This window comes from Geotrypetes seraphini, chromosome 2 (genome assembly GCF_902459505.1).
Source record: "Geotrypetes seraphini chromosome 2, aGeoSer1.1, whole genome shotgun sequence".
NCBI classification, from domain to species: Eukaryota; Metazoa; Chordata; class Amphibia; order Gymnophiona; family Dermophiidae; genus Geotrypetes; species Geotrypetes seraphini.
In genome coordinates, this window is record NC_047085.1 from 289,825,489 (window position 1) to 289,842,268 (window position 16,780).

The 16,780-nt window shown below is 40.5% G+C and overlaps 1 protein-coding gene across 1 annotated transcript in view; it reads right to left on the reverse strand.

Moving 5' to 3' along the window:
- Nucleotides 1–6,734, reverse strand: part of LOC117353636 (sodium-dependent neutral amino acid transporter B(0)AT1-like) — a 111,769-nt gene extending 105,035 nt beyond the window's left edge. Inside the window, exon 1 of the mRNA XM_033929806.1 lies at nt 6,478–6,734. Within this exon, the coding sequence (XP_033785697.1) occupies nt 6,478–6,679 (202 nt within the window). The 5' untranslated portion in view covers nt 6,680–6,734. The remainder of the gene's footprint in view (nt 1–6,477) is intronic.
- Nucleotides 6,735–16,780: the final 10,046 nt, after the last annotated feature.

Genomic DNA, 16,780 nt, shown 5'->3' on the forward strand with positions numbered 1-16,780 from the left:
ACTGGCATGCATAGCTCCCCTGTTCAAACCCCCCTCCCCTCCTAATGCTAACCCTGCTTCTCCAGACTTCCCCACACCTGCCCCCCCGGGGATCGCTATTGTTTTAAATGTTATGGCAGCCGCGGCGACTTAACCTCAGCCTGCCCCAGAACTCTTCATGCAACAGCCGCCTGCCTAGGCGGGAACAGGAAGTTGCTGCTGCATGAAGAGTGCCGGGGCATGCCAACGGCAGAAGTCTCATCTGGTGGATGCTGTGCCGTGGCTGCTGGAACATTTAAAATAGTAGCGATCCGGGGTGGGAGCAGGCAGGTGTGGGGAAGTCTGGAGCTGATGGTGCCACAGGGGCCCACTGGGGGGAGGGAGGAAGAGGAGGAACTAAAGCATCAGCAATTTTTGGGGAGGCCACCCCTGTTCCGACACCTATGGTAGGTGGTATATCAAATAAGTTTGATCTTTGAACTTAAATAAAAATCAATTTTTCTCTTACAACGAGCAGAGCAAACAAGGTTTACAGACCTGTACATGCATGCTTCATAAAATGTGACTTTATTTGGCCTCCAAACCATGTGGAGGAAAGCATGAAGATTTGGGCAGTAGGAATCGGAAGCAATTATGGGTGGAGTCAGTAAAAATGTACTGATTCCAGCTTCAAACTGAAAACTTTACAAATTTATAAGTTAAATTTATCTATACTTATATACATTATTTGGTCATGTTCTTTGTTCAAGTTTCAAATATATTTTGCGGTCTATTAGCCCTAATATTTTACATTAAAAATCTTACATTTCTGAACTTAATCAAATTTCTCTTAGATTTACATAGTAGGCGTCAAAGTCAGAAAGTAGAAAATTAGAGAGGTTAGGGACAGGATCAGGGTTGGAGTCAGAGTGAAGGTTTGGTATACCGACTTCACAACCCTGATTCTTCCTATTGGGCTGCAGATCCTGAAACATCTACCATGGGATTAAACATTCTGTGCTACAAATGCTGGTCTGTTCAACAAGGAAAAACCTTCTCTTTCAGCTTACCGTATATACTTGAATGTAAGTCGATCCGAATATAATTCGAAACCCCCTTTTTCCCCCAAAAAAGGGGGAAAAATGGTTGACTCAAATATAAATTGGGTGGCTTAATATTCAAGTGTCCTGCCCTGTCAGGCTATGCACCCAGCCCCCTTACTAACAAGCTCTGCACCTAGCCTCCTTCCCCACATCCCTCCCCTGTCAGGCACTGCACCCAGCACCCTTCCTTCCCCTGTCAGACTCTGCACTCTCCCTCCCAGGCTCTGCTCTATCTTCATACCTCTGCTGATTGCTGGTGGATGGTGGGATCTCATGAGAATTTGCGGGAGCCAGTAAGGAAGCCGCTCAGTGCCGAGAAACAGCACCAAATCGTGCTGCTGCTCATGCTGCTGAGATGAACAGAGTGGATCCGCGCAGCCGGTTAGCAGTGGGGCAGGAGTTCAGAAAGCTTGCTCCTGCCTGCTGCACCTCCACCAGATTGGCAGAAGTATGAAGATAGAGCAGGAAGGAGGAGGAGGGGGAGGAGGAAGGGGGGGGCAGAGCCTGGCAGCGGTAGCCTTAAAAAATTCTAGGAGGGGGCATTGACCTGAATATAAACCAGGACCCCCATTTTTGGGCCAATTGCTCTTAATGAATATCTGCTCTCAACGTCAGGCTCATCCCACCAATCCACTCTCCCTAGCTTTGCCCATGGACTCATGAGAAATATAGCGCCTCCTGGTAGCCATCTTGGGTTAGTCCACTTCTACAATTTTCCTCTTCTGAAAGTGGGCTAGGCTATTAGGGTTTCTCCTTCTATTAGGGTGGTTCTTTTTGTTTAGCCATCTCATTACCACAGAAGCAAGCACAAGTAGCATAATTTGGGTCTTTATTATCAAACTAGCCTAAATATAGATTGACCTTGCGAGTCAAAAAATTGTTTCCAAAGCTACCTTTTTATTCACAACCTAGACTGAGGAAGAAGGCAATAATGTTTGCTCAGCCTGGTAATATACAATGAAGCTACCATCTGGCCAACTCAATGGAGGAAGAAGCCACCGTACCTAACCAAGGCCAAGTAGGGGAGGAGGAAGGAGCCGCATTCTGCCTATTTGTTTTTAGCAGAGAAAAACCACAAATCTCTACTGGATAGTGATTTCGTAACAGAATGTCCTGACTATAACGATTATCTTATGTTCTATTTTCCTTTCCACTGCAGCTGTGATAATAAGTAAGTTATGTTCCAAATGGTCAGTCCATTTGAATTTGAAAGTCCTATAAAATCTTGACTTTTCATTTTCTACTTGTTCTACTTGGTGGTTACACAAGTATTTGTTTACTGTAAAGTTGTTCTTCTTGCACGAGCACTGTGACTACCCTGTTATTTTTTGGAGTCCTTTTGGGCAAGTTTATTACATTTACTAAGCAGCTGGTAAATGGTTTCAACTTTATCATTACACAGTATACATTTGCTATTAATCAAAATATATTGAATATTCACATTCATGAGGTTTATTTGTAAAGCTTGTTCCTGAGCTGCAAAGATTAATCAATATTATGTCCATCAGGCCTTATCTGGCTATTCAGCACCAACCACTATTGTTTTATTCAATTTGTAAGTTACTCTTACATATGAGGAATGACATCACTTTTCCACATAATCACCCTGTTTTGCCTGACTGACTAGTCACATGACATTCTATGACACGCCATCTTACCATTTCTCAAGCCCCAATCATTCCAGTTAAAATATGAAAGTGTGGAAACTTTTTAAAGAAACCTTGTATATTAAAAGGAGTATATCAAAATATAATAATTCTATCAATCATTACCATAATCCTTCGTTCTCCTTAGTGGTACCAAGCTGCTGCTATTGCCATTATTATTATACAGTGGTACCTTGGTTTACGAGCATAATTCATTCCAGAAGCATGCTCGTAAACCAAAATACTCGTATATCAAAGCGAGTTTCCCCATAGGAAATAATGGAAACTCGCTTTGATACGTTCCCACCTCCCGAGGCCAGCGGCACTGCTCTATCCCCCCCCCCCCCCCATGAGAACCGGCATTGCTCCCCTCGAAGGCCCCTCCCCACAATCCGGCACCCTTCCCCCCGGGGGGCTGCCGGATCGCAGGGGGGCACTCGTAAATCGAGCCACGCTCAGTTTCCGAGGCGCCGATTTTGCAAATGTTTTGCTCGTCTTGCAAAACACTCGCAAACTGGTGCACTCGTAAACCGAGGTACCACTGTATTATGAGTATAGTGTGATTTTATTTGTGTTGTCTCAGTTTTAGATTGGTATTCTGTGTACTATACTGATAATTAGGTGTTTTATTATAGTCACACTTTACTACTACTACAAATGTAAATTGACTGTGTCCAGATACATTTGCTGTAAACCAACTTAAATGAATTTCTTCAAAAAGGCAATAATAAATCTTAATATATAAACCATTCACCAGCATTAGAAGTAAGAAAGTCAATATTCAGCAACACTTACCCTGCCCCCTTTCACTAAGGGCTCCTTTTACTAAGCTGCGCTAGCATTTTTTAACACGTGCTAACCCCACGCTATGCGCCAAAAACTAACACCAGCTCAATCATGGCATTAGCGTCTAGCACGTGCGCTAAAACCGCTAGCGCAGCTTAGTAAAAGGAGCCCTAAGATGAGGTAGAGGTTACTATGACAGTTTGGAGCGCTAAATGATCCGACGCTGCTCCAATGCTCATAGAATTCAGGATACAAGTGACCAAGAGATTCTTAGATCAGAAAGGGGATTGAAAGAGAGGAAGATATTTGTAGCCATCTGGTCCTAGAATTTATTGGAAAGAGATGCCAGACTATGGGGGCCAATGAGTGGATTCAGGGTACAAGTGAGAGACGGGTAGGATTTAGAGCGAGGCAATTGGAGTGAGAGAGGAAACTGAAGAGGCTGAAATGTGAGAGAGAAAAAGGCAGGAAGGAACTTCAGGCATCAGGAGAATTCTACACAAATCACTACAAATGAACTTTGCATAATTATGAAATAGTGCGTAGAATTTATAAACATTTTGCACAGATTTCCACCAGGAGTAATATGTTGCACTTTTTAGGAAGAAATGCATTTGTTTCTATTTCTCTGGTGTTGTACTGCATGCAGAGTCTGTCATCTTAGGGTTTAGATTGTGTATATTAGGACTTTTAGTTTGTGGTCCTGTTTTTGCATAGCATTTATCTGTGCTCTGCATTTGTAACCAAGGTCAGGTGTTCTGGTAGAAATGAATGTTGAAAAGAATACAGTGTAGTTTAATTTTGTGGTTAACCATTATGTATTGTTGATAAGATTATATTGTATGTATATATGGAAAAATAGCATTACAATTAGTACTATTATTATGGGTGCAGGGTGGGGATGGGCGGGTGGAACTTGGGCAGGGTCTGGGGAGGAGCTTGAGCACCCCCAATCATTTTGAAAAGTTGGCTTCTATGCCTAGGGCAATACTTTCTGAATTTCAGCCTAAACAAAAGACCTATAACCACAAAAACACAAAGAACCATCAGTTCATACTTTAACCTGTTTGATGATCATGATTGTTGCATTTGGTTATCAAAACTTAGTGGAAGGGTCCTGGGAGTAGACTGCACATTAATTGTGGAGTGAGGTATTCCCAGGGACAAAATTAGAAAGAAACCAGAAGTTTTGAGGTTAGCAACAATATTCAGTCCGTTAACTGTATAACTGCAAAAGACTGTCCTAACTTTATCCAATTAGCCATCCAGATAGTGGGCTCAATATCACCTCTATCTGGGTAACAATAGCACGGTCTGCATTTATCTGGTTATTCAGTGCCAACCACTATCCATAACAGCATTAAATATCAATTGGATTTTTTTTTTAGCTACAGGAGCTGGCATTTAAAAACATTGATTGCCACTGCTTTATGTTGATCTCAAAATCCATGGAGGGGCATAATTTTATAGGCCTAAGGCGCTAGGTACCCAAAGTCGGTAGCAGGGAAATGTCCATTCTCTGAAAAAATGTCCAAAATGTGGTTTTTTTTCGAGGATGGCCTACCTGCACGTTCAGGTGTTTAATTGCCACTATGTCTATCTTTAAAACATATTCTCGACCAAAAATTTGCCCAAGTCCCAAATGCCCAAATCAATACCTTTTAGGCATAGGAGGGGCCAGGCCTTCGCCTAACAGCACAATTCTCTAACTAGCATCTGTCATAAGCACCGGTTAGAGAATCGTGGAACCTGCCCCCCCCCCCCTCCGAAGATTAGAGCAGAAGAGATGCCCAATTCCTCTTGCCGAACACCCCCGAAGCCACACGCAATGATCACTGGCAGGAGAGATGCCCAATCTCTCCTGCCGGACAGCCCCCCCAACCCCCAAATGATCGCCAGCAGGAGAAATGCCCAATCTCTCCTGTCGGACAGCCCCTACCCCCCTCCACACATATACACACACACCCCTGGTTTTAACCAGGAATGTAAAATCTGAAACATACAGGATTACTGAATAAATAGACAAAAAAATATAACAAATTATTGCTTAAATACTGTTATTGAATAAAGTCAGAACCAGAATGTATGCATAAGAGTAGCACTGGATGAAATCTGAAAAATCTGTATTTCTTTCCTATGCTGACCTTTGCTGAAACGGGAATTTGGCTGCTACAAATTTTGACATATTATGTTTGCTTTTGATGAAATCCGTGAATATATACATAGTAAATGAAAGCAGATAAAGACCTGAATATTCCATCCAGTCTGCCTTGTAATTACATTCATTACAATTTCATGATTAAATTAAAACATCTTTTTTCTTTGTTATTTCTGGGCCTTAGACCTTAGAAGTCCATTCGGTTCTGTCCTTAGGTTCCAACTACTGGAGTTGCTGTTGAAGCTCACTCCAGCCTATCCAAACCATCTCCTTTGCGGGATTCAAACCATGAAAGTTTGCCCATTCCTAGTCTAATTAGAAATCCTCTGTGTTCGTCCCACTCTCTTTTGAATTCCATCACAGTTTTCCTCTCCACCACCTCCCTCAGGATGGCATTTCAGGCATCCATGAAAAAGAATTTCCTAACATTACTCTTAAGTCTACCATCCCTCAACCTCAATTGATGTCCATTAGTTTTTGCCAATTTCTCTTCTCTGGAAAAGATGTGGCCTATATTAATACCTTTCAAAGATTAATTTATTCCTAAACATTTTACTTACATTTATAGGGCTTTACTAAAGTGATGCTACAGCATTAGAAAGCATTATCATCATTACCACACATTATTTAGTAAATAGGTATGACTGCATAAAGTGGGACCTGAAGTAAATAATGTGCACTGATCTGTTTTAGTGCACACTAATGCAGTGACTTTTTTATGTAGTCAATCTAACCTTTTGTAGCTTGCAAATGTTCATTACACACTCTTAGTAATTGTAGGCTGCACATATTCATTTTCTAGAAAGGATAAAATGCGCAAACATACCTCCTCCATGGCTCTGGCAGAGATAGGGAAATCGCCATACATTTCCCAACCCCACACAAAACCCTACGCAAGTTAACATGTATTGAGCTTTGTTGTCCCATTGTGGTCTCTCATTTGCTTCTTTCTCCTCAATCTGTTCGAGCTCTTCAAGGGACGGTATCCTACTTTCTAAGCCTGGGTTTGGCAGCTTCAGTTTGACCATTGTGTACTTCCTTAGGAAACAGAATAGAAAGCTGATCGAAATGAGTCTGAATAAGTGGAAGCTTCTGAACTTGGTTTAAGTTATTTATAGTGAACCTTTGATACTTAATTTGAAAGTGTACCACCTGAGGCAGAAAGAAGCATCAGCACAACATTTCATTAACCAAGTCAGTTCCTATAATTATTAATGTCTTATCAGCTGAGCTTCACTTAACTACTCTAATGACTATTGCAAATCAGTTTTAGATTGGGGCAATTCACAGAGTTATTTACTTTAAGTATATTGCTTGCAATGGATTATAAAATATGTTTTTTACCTCTGAATTGTAAAATACATTTAACCTTATCAGATATTATAACAAAACTCCTACAACAGCATGTTTCAGCAAGGTTATAAAGTTAATATTACTTCAACTCTTCAGTAAATGAACATGCAGAAAGCAAGGCTAAGGGCAATTTGTTCTGGCCTCTTTTTATCAAATTAAACATTGTACTTTATACACAAGTAAAAGAATATAAAAGCATTGAATCATAGCTTAAAGTGACATGCAAACTATTATTTATGTATTTCATAATGTTTAGCCCACACAATTAGTTCAAATTCTTGGCAGGTAAAACATACAGAATTATAATACTTCAAATTATATAGAAATATAACATGTGGGACAAGTCAACAAATCCATTCTTACTATATCTTATCATCTGGAAATAAAGAACCATATAGTTATCCCAGTACCTAGCCATTAACAAAACCAAGAAATCAATATGACTTAATACCTGAAGATCAGTGATTGCTATTAATGGAAAACCTTGTTTAAACAAGTGGTTTCTGAAAAGGTCAAATTTCTCAGTGTCCCACAATTCAACAGGTAAAGAATTCCAGATACTGGACCGGTCATGTAAAAAAATGGTGGAAAGATAATCAAACAAAATTTTAGTAAACTCTTACCTGCAGAATGTAGTGCTCTAGATGGACAATACATTTATTTATTTTAAAATATATATACCGTATATTAACTATATGGTTTACAATCGTAAAACACAATTGCAGAACAGTACTCGTAAAAAAGGAAAATGAGAAAAGTTAACACAGGAAAGCGCTAATTGAGTTTCCAGCATTTTTTAAAAATTCATCCTCATCACAATATCGCAAAATTCCAGGCAATGCATTCCAAAGTTTAGCACAGACAGCATCACTGAACCAATCCTAACATGAGAGATTGACATCTTACTTCTAAACTCAGTTTCATACTGTTTTCTGATCTCAAACACCTTCTAGGCCAGTGGTCTCAAACACAAACCCTTTGCAGGGCCACATTTTGGATTTGTAGGTACTTGGAGGTCCTCAGAAAAAATAGTTAATGTCTTATTAAAGAAATGACAATTTTGCATAAGGTAAAACTCTTTATAGTTTATATATCTTTCCTTTTGGCTAAGGGCCTGTTTTACAAAGCCACGCTAGTGGCTGCTACGCGGTAACGGCCCCGAAGCCCATAGAGATTTAAAGAGCTTTGGGGCTGTTGCCGCGCGGCTTTGTAAAACAGGCCCTAAGTCTTAATAATAATATTATAATTTATAGCTAAAGAGACATACGATCAAGAAACTGCTTTATTTTACTTTTGTGATTATGATAAACATACCGAGGGCCTTAAAATAGTACCTGGTGGGTTGCATGTGGCCCCTGGGCCGCAAGTTTGAGACCACTGTTCTAGGCTGATAAATTCAAAAAATCATTGCAGCACAGCTGTGGAGACATGATACAAAATCTGATGTATAGTTGAAAGAATATTAAAGTGAACTCTGGACTGCATGGGCAACCAATGAAGTTGCTTCAACACAAGAGTTATGTGAGTCGTTCTTGGAACCCCAGTAATCAATCTTTCTACAGAGTTAATCAACATCTGCAGTGCCTTCATCTTCACTTTAGCAACTCCTAAGTATAGTGAATTGGAATAATCCACCTTACTCAGGATCAGTGGAATAGCAATAGCAAGAGGAGAGTTATTGCCGGTGGATAGGTTCTTATCTCAAAGACTCAGACAACAAATAAGCTGCCATACATAAGAACATAATAACAGCCTTACTGGGTCAGACCAATGGTTCATCAAGCCCAGTAGCCTGTTCTCATAGTGGCCAATCCAGGTCACTAGTACCTGGCCAAAACCCAAGGTGTAGCAATATCCATGCTACCAATACAGGACAAGCAGTGGCTTCCCCCGTGTCTTTCTCAATAACAGATTAGGACTTTTCCTCCAGAAATATGCTATCCACTCTTACCACATGCTCTGGCAATGCGTTCCAGAGCTTATTCTCTGAGTTCCAGAACTATTCTCTGAGTGAAAAAAAATTTCCTCCTATTGGTTTTAAGAGTATTTCCCTGTAACTTCATTGAGTATTTTTAATTTTTGACAGAGTGGAAAATCGATCCACTTGTACACGTTCTATGCCACTCAGGATTTTGTAGACTTCAATCATATCTCCCCTCAGCCATCTCTGCTTTCACCACATTCTCTGGCAACACATTCCAGAGTTTAATCACACATTGAGTGAAGAAATATTTTCTCCTATTTGTTTTAAATCTACTACTTAGTAGCTTCAATACAAGCCCTCTAGACCTAGTATTTTTGGGAAAGTGTAAACAAGCAACTCGCGTCCACCTGCTCCACTCCTCTCAGTATTTCATAGACCTTTATCAAATCTCCTCTGAGCCTGCTCTTCTCCAGGCTGAAGAGCCCTAGCCACTTTAGGTTTCTTCACAGGGAAGTTGTCCCATCCCTTTACCATTTTTGTCACCCATAGTTGCAACCACCGATGTATAGATTGAAAAAAAACCTGCAAGTCATCTACATATATCCTGTAATTCAGTCACAAACAAGAAAGCAGTTTACAGACTGGCACTATGTAAATGTAATGGGCAGACATGATGAATAGCAAACTATGGCAGCCTGCTTCAGACGCAGCAACTATTAAGCAAACATAAATCAAATCACGAGAACATACATATAGGGCTCCTTTTACAAAGCCGGCTAGCGGTTTAACACACGTAATAGCATGCACTAAACCGCCGGCCACGCTAGCCACTACCACCTCCTCTTGAGCAGGCAGTAGTTTTTCGGCCAGCGCAGGGGTTAGCGCGTGATGAAAAGTCACGCACATTAAACCCGCTAGCGCAGCTTTGTAAATGGAGCCCATAATATAAATCAAGATAAAATTGTCCTAGGGAATGACGTACTAAAAACAAATAATAATTCATCATATTGTAATAAATAGTGGTTAAAAAACATTACAAATTATACATAACATACATAATAAAAAATAAAAAAAATCATAAGCATGCAAATCTTTAACTAAAAGCAACATTTTAGTACATCATATAATGTGACATTATAAAGCAACTTGTAAAGATACGAAACAACTTCACGGAACAAGACTTTATCCAACTACTCTATGGGCTCCTTTTACTAAGGTGTGCTAGCTTTTTTAGCATGTGCTACATTGCCACACGCGTGCTATGCGCCAAAATCTAACGCCAGCTCAATGGTGGCATTAGCGTCTAGTGTGCGCAGCAATATAGCATGCGCTAAAACTGCTAGCACAGCTTAATAAAAGGAGCCCTATGTCTTTGTCCCAGTGGCATAGTAAGGGGGTTGCAGGGAGGCGATCCGCCTTGGGCATGATCTTCCTCGGGGCGCTGGCACCCCTACTAATCTTGGCCCCCTATTTCCACTCCTCCCCCTACTGCGTACGCGCTCCTTCCTTTCCCTTTTTAACTTTGGCGCAAGCAACCATAAACTTGCTGCTCACGTTGGCTTTGGCGCTCTCTCCAACATCACTTCCGGGACCCGCACCTAGGAAATGACGTCAGAGAGAGCACCGAAGCCAACATGAGCAGCTAGTTTGTGGCTGCTTGTGCCAAAGATAAAAAGGTACAGGGAAGGGGCATGCATGCAAGGCAGGGGGGCAGGGAAAAGGGTGGGAGAGGGTCGCCACTGCCCCAGGTGCCACTCACCCCCACTATGCCACTGCTTTGTCCTTACAGGCCTGAATTGCTGCAATACTTTACTCAACGATCTTACAGCAAAAAATACCAAATGACTACAGTGAGTTCAAAATATAGCAATAAGACTACTGAAAAACCTACAAGCCCATGACCCAGTCTCTCCAGCACTGATAGCAGCCCACTGGCTGCCCATAATCAAAGGCTGCAGTTTCAAAGGCCTAGTGAAGGCATATAAATCCCTCTACAACATGACACCCAAATACTTCTCAGACAAACGTCCTCTCTACACCCCAAAGAGAATGCTATGATCCCAAGATGAAATATACCTACATACACCATCAGGACACTTCCTCAAACTTCAGATAGCCTGGAAATGGTCCTATTCCCATGTCTTACCAAATCTCTGGAACAGCCTATCAGAGCCCTTAAAGGACTTAGAAAAGCTGTAAAAACATACCCTTTTGCCTAGTTATTCCCTCAACCCTTCTCCAGCATCAGTAAGTAATCCTATATGAAGTTATATTGTAACACTGAAAATGTAAACTGTAACCTGTTCTGAGCTCTATGGGGAGTATCTAATCTATTATTTGTGTATCGCACATACTTGTACAGGCTCAAGGCGACTTACAGTATAATGAGAGAAAAGGATACATATGGAGGGGAAATGGGAGAAGAAGGCGAGAAAAGATAGGAAATAGAGAATGAGAAGCCTGGTCAATATCAAGAGAATACTGAGTGTTCAAGTAGAGTTAATTTGTTGAGAATTCAGTCATCAAATAGAAGGATCTTCAATTTCTTTTGAAATGAGGTGTGGTTGGGTTCCGTTCTGATTGTCTCTAAGGTTATTCCAGGTTTTGGCTCCTAGGAAAGTGAGCATGGAGTGAGAATATATGCTGATATTTGAGGTTTTTTTTGTTGAGGGTAGGTTTAGTTGTATCTTATTGAGAGTTCTGAGAGAGACTGACCATGCCTCAGAGAAAAGTTGGATAAGAGGAGTGGCTGAGTTTCCATAGAATATGTGATGTATAATACAAGATATTTTGAATTTTATCCAAGATGAGATGGGCAGCCAGTGAAGTTGCTTAAGGTAGGCGGAAAGTGAGTCATTTTTTCAGTTTGAATATGAGTCTTATGAATATGAGTGTTTTGGATAAGCTGCATTTTGTGGACTAGGTTGGCATTGATTCCCATTAGGCAGAGTTACAGTAATCCAGTTGAGGTATAATCATCATTTGTACAATGAGGGTAGAATGGTGTTGGTGAAAGTATGGTCTGATGAGTCTTAACTGGTGAAGAGGGATTTCTTCTGGAGGTGGGATATTTGAGGACCCATGGTTAATGTGGAGGATAGGATGCAGCCTAGGATTTTGGAGGTTATATCTATTGTTACAGTGTTACCAGAATGGAGAATGATGCTTGTAGGAGCTGTTTGTTGGGCAGTGTGAAAGAAGAGAACTTTGATTTTGGAGGTATTTAACTTCAGCTTGTGGATAGTTGCCCAAGATTGGATTTTGTCTATGTTGATTGAGATTTTTGTGATAAGTGTCAGTTTTGTTGTCTGTTGCAGGGATAAGGAAAAGGATGTCATCGGCATATGACATTATGCTCTCATCTTCAAATTTGATGTCTCCTAGTGAACTCTTAAACAAGTTGAATAGAGTGGGAGAGAGTGGTGAATCTTAGAGAATGACACGGTGACAAAATTCATCACTGTTCCAGTCCCTGCGGATAACTGCGGGAAATAATCCCATGTCATTTTCTAGTGTCTATTTTAACCTCAATCCTTCTACACCAGCATTCTTCAAAGCAAAGCCTGCAGGTCAGTGGTTGTGGCCATTCATACTCTGATTCTTCCCTCTCTCCTTAAAGAATGACATGAAGATGGTTTCCCGCGGTTATCCGCAGGGACGGGAACGGTGATGAATTCTCTGTTCTGAAGGAAGCCAGTGAACCAGTTTAGAACAGTGCCTGTCACCCCTATCTCGAAAAGTTTTTGTTAGGAGAAGATAGTGGTCAAGAGAATCAAATTGATCGAATGAAGCAGTATTGCCTGCTGGCCCATACTTAGTAGTTGTTTTATTTTAGTTATCAGAGTAAGAACAAGGAGTTCTGTACTATGCTGTTGTCTGAATCTGAATTGGGTCTGGTGGAGACAAGAGTGTTGTTCGATGTATGCAGTAAGTTGCTTGCTTATGTGGGTTTCAAGGAGTGTAGTATGAATGGGTATGCCGGCAATGGGCCTGTAGTTTACGGGAGTGGTGAGATCTGCATTTGATGATTTAGGTATAGGGGTGAGTACTATTTTTCCAATTTCTTCTGGTAGGTGGCCTTGATGTAGGCAGTTATTTAGGAGATCTGTAATCCAGTTGATGATTCCTTCAGGTGCCGATGTGAGGAGATAGGAGGGGAAGTTGTCCAATGGGATGCTGCGACTGGATAGTTTAGACATTACTTTTTTTGTGTGTCAGAGATAGAGAGGGTGATGGAGGTCTAGATTTAGTCTGCATTACTGGGTTCTAAGGGTTGTTCGGATATATGTACAGGGGGTGTTTGGGTGGTGATCAAAAGAACATAAGAGTTGCCTCCGCTGGGTCAGACCAGAGGTCCATCGCGTGCAGCAGTCTGCACCCGCAGCGGCCCATCAGGTCTACGACCTGTTAAATGGTCCCTGCCATTTCCTATAACCTATCTCTAAATCTATCTGTACCCTCTAATTCTATCTGTACCCCTCAATCCCCTTATCCTTCAGGAATTTATCTAAACCTTCCTTGAACCCCCGTAGTGTGCCCTGCCCTATCACAACCTCCGGGAGCGCATTCCATGTGTCCACCACCCTCTGAGTAAAGAAGAACTTCCTAGCATTTATTCTAAACCTGTCCCCTTTCAATTTCTCTGAGTGCCCCCTTGTACTTGCGGTTTCCCACAGTCTGAAGAATCTGTCCCTGTCTACCTTCTCTATGCCTTTCAGGATTTTGAAGGTTTCTATCATGTCTCCTCTAAGTCTCCGCTTCTCCAGGGAGAAGAGCCCCAGCTTTTCTAACCTGTCAGCGTATGAAAGGTTTTCCATACCTTTTATCAATTTAGTTGCTCTTCTCTGGACTCCCTCAAGTATTGCCATGTCCTTCCTGAGGTACGGCGACCAGTACTGGACACAGTACTCCAGATGTGGGCACACCATTGCCTGATACAGCGGCATGATGACTTCTTTTGTCCTGGTCGTGATACCCTTTTTGATGATACCCAACATTCTGTTTGCTTTCTTGGAGGATGCTGCATATTGTACCGATGCTTTCATTGTTGTATCCACCAACACACCTAGGTCTCTTTCAAGGTTACTTACCCCTAGCAGTGATCCCCCCCATTTTGTAGCTGAACATTGGGTTCTTTTTCCCTACATGCATGACCTTGCATTTCTCTACATTAAAGCTCATTTGCCACTTTTTTGCCCATTCTTCCAGTCTCGCTAGGTCCCTTTGCAGGTCTTCACAGTCTTCCATGGTTCTAACCCTGTTGCAGAGTTTGGTGTCGTCTGCAAATTTAATAACCTCACATTTCGTCCCCCTCTCCAGGTCGTTTATGAAGATATTGAACAGGAGCGGTCCCAGTACCGACCCCTGCTGAACTCCTTTTGGCTACTTCTGATTGGACATTTTTTATTTTATTAAGAAACAAATCAGCAAGGTCTTGGGCTGAAGGTTTGTGGCAGTGCTCTGTGGAATCTTGATTTGGGGATATAGTTAGCTGTCGCACCAGAAGGAATAATTTTTTGTTGTCGATAGTTGTGGTTCCTATTTTGCTGGCATAGTAGTTTTTCTTTGCTTCAGTTATGTTGAGCTTATATTTGTTTATTGTCGCTCTCCATAGTGTTCTGTTGCTTTGCTTTTTTACCATCTCCTTTCTAGTCGTCTCCATAGTTGCTTTTTTATTTTCAGTGACTCTGTATACCATGAAGAGGTCTGATTTTGTTTTATTTGTCAGGGCCGAAGGGGGTTATGAGCGTCTAGGGTATCGGTTATGGAATTGTTCAAGTTTGCTAGCAGTATGGAATATAAATCTAAATAAATAATGCTCAGTATTTCAGTTATAAAACTGGATGTGAATCACGTCGTACAACTGCATACCTCAAGGGGAATCTAAAGTCACACTTCCCTTTAGTGGAGGAAATGACTGCTGGCACCCTATAAGTATTACAGCCAAATACAAGTCAGCAGTTGAAACCTGGCTTAAATATCAACACCTAAACCAATGCATTAATCATAACAACTCAAAGAATTAAAAGGAAGCAGAATGACAGTAGCAACACATGAACTATAAAAGATAATTAGAATAAAGATTGTTATAATAGAAAAGGCCAATGTTTGACTCCAGTTCAAATGTTACTGGAGTCAAATACAAATTATTTTTCTAAAGATAAAACAATTACCTTACAAGATGTATGGCTAGTGGTTAATCAGATAGAAACCTCATTACAAGGTACTGTCTCTAAACTTTGTCAATTTTCATCGGAGATAACTTTAAAAGTAACTGAACATGAGACTCAATTGACTTTATTTGGAAGTAAATTGGATAGATTAGACTCTTCAGTAAACACATTACAAAAGACAGCTATATCCAATATTAAAGATACCACGTTATTGCATGCTCATTTGGAGAAAATGGAAAACTCAATGAGAGCTAAAAATCTTAGGTTCTTGAATTTTCCTATTTCCCATTATCCAGCTCCATTAGAGCTCTTGAGGATGTATATGAGAGATGTTCTTCCATATGCTCAGGTGGAACTGTTTACACCTGATAATTTGTATTACATCCCCAGGAGCTCCAAGGCTATTGCTGATGAAGGAGAAATTGACCAGTTAGTATCTCCTGATAGTTTAAATATTTCTCAATTTTTTTAATCTAAACATATTATAACTAAGCAAGCAACTTTGTTGGTTACATTTAAGACAATTAGAAAAGCAAGCTATTCTTAAACTGTATTTTGTTAAAAAAAACAGGCCTTGTTTTGTGGTCAGCAATTTAGAGTTTTTTCTGATGTTGCCAGACAGACGCAATTTTGGAGAAAACGGTTCCTACAGCTTAAGCCTTAGGTTTTGGTAATAGGAGTTACTTTCTTCCTCAAATTTCCATGTAAATGTTTAGTATCTTATGAAAATGATATTTAATTGTCGATCCATCTCAATTAGAGAAATTCCTAAAAGATAAACCTTTACTTGAGAAAATTTCAGTTAATAATGTGGTGGTTGATGATAAAAAGTGACATTTAATACATAGTTTAGGGCCTTTTTTAATTTGCCTGTAGTGATAATATTATGAATAATTTCCTGGAAAATTTTGTTTTTTCTCTTATGTCAAGGTGCAAGACAGCCCCAATGATATGGACTAGATCAGTAGTAAAGTTTTCTTTTTGTCTTTAGTTTATTTCTTTAAATAATATTGTGATGTACTTATATTTTGTTTTCTATGTAACAAATGGAAATAAAGAATAACATTTTAAAAAACACTACTTTCTTTTAGAACTAAATATAGCATTTATTAGTAAAAGAAAGAAAATACTTCACTGTGGGTGCCTGTACCTGCATCCACCACCTCTCACAAACCAGGTAGCCCATTACAGCCAGATGAGGAGCTCTCCCACAGGAGGGGCTTCTGGGCAGCATGTACATTCATTCCACAGATGAGCTACACTGAGCCTTATTAAGGGTTCTCCCTTTATAGCAACATTCGTACACAGTGTTTACCTTTCATTCACACAAAGGATGATCATAGGATGGTACATGCTCCTAGAATGTGAGGATGCCACGCATTTGAAAATACAAGGTTACAAAATGAACAAAAAACAGATATTTTTAAAACAAAGCCAAGTCATCTACTTGCTGTTATTAACATGCGAAAGTTCAAATTCCAGACAGCCCCAGTCAGTCAGGCCAGATGTACTGTCTGAATAACAAATGTACCAGCCAGCTCAGGAGCTTCACTGATAAGGAACTCAGCTCCAATCAGGCACCAACCATTCCCAGCAGGTTTCTAACGACAAGAAAAGTGCATCATTGGCAACACATTAGCTAAATCAATGGGCAACCATGACTGCTTGTTATGCAATGT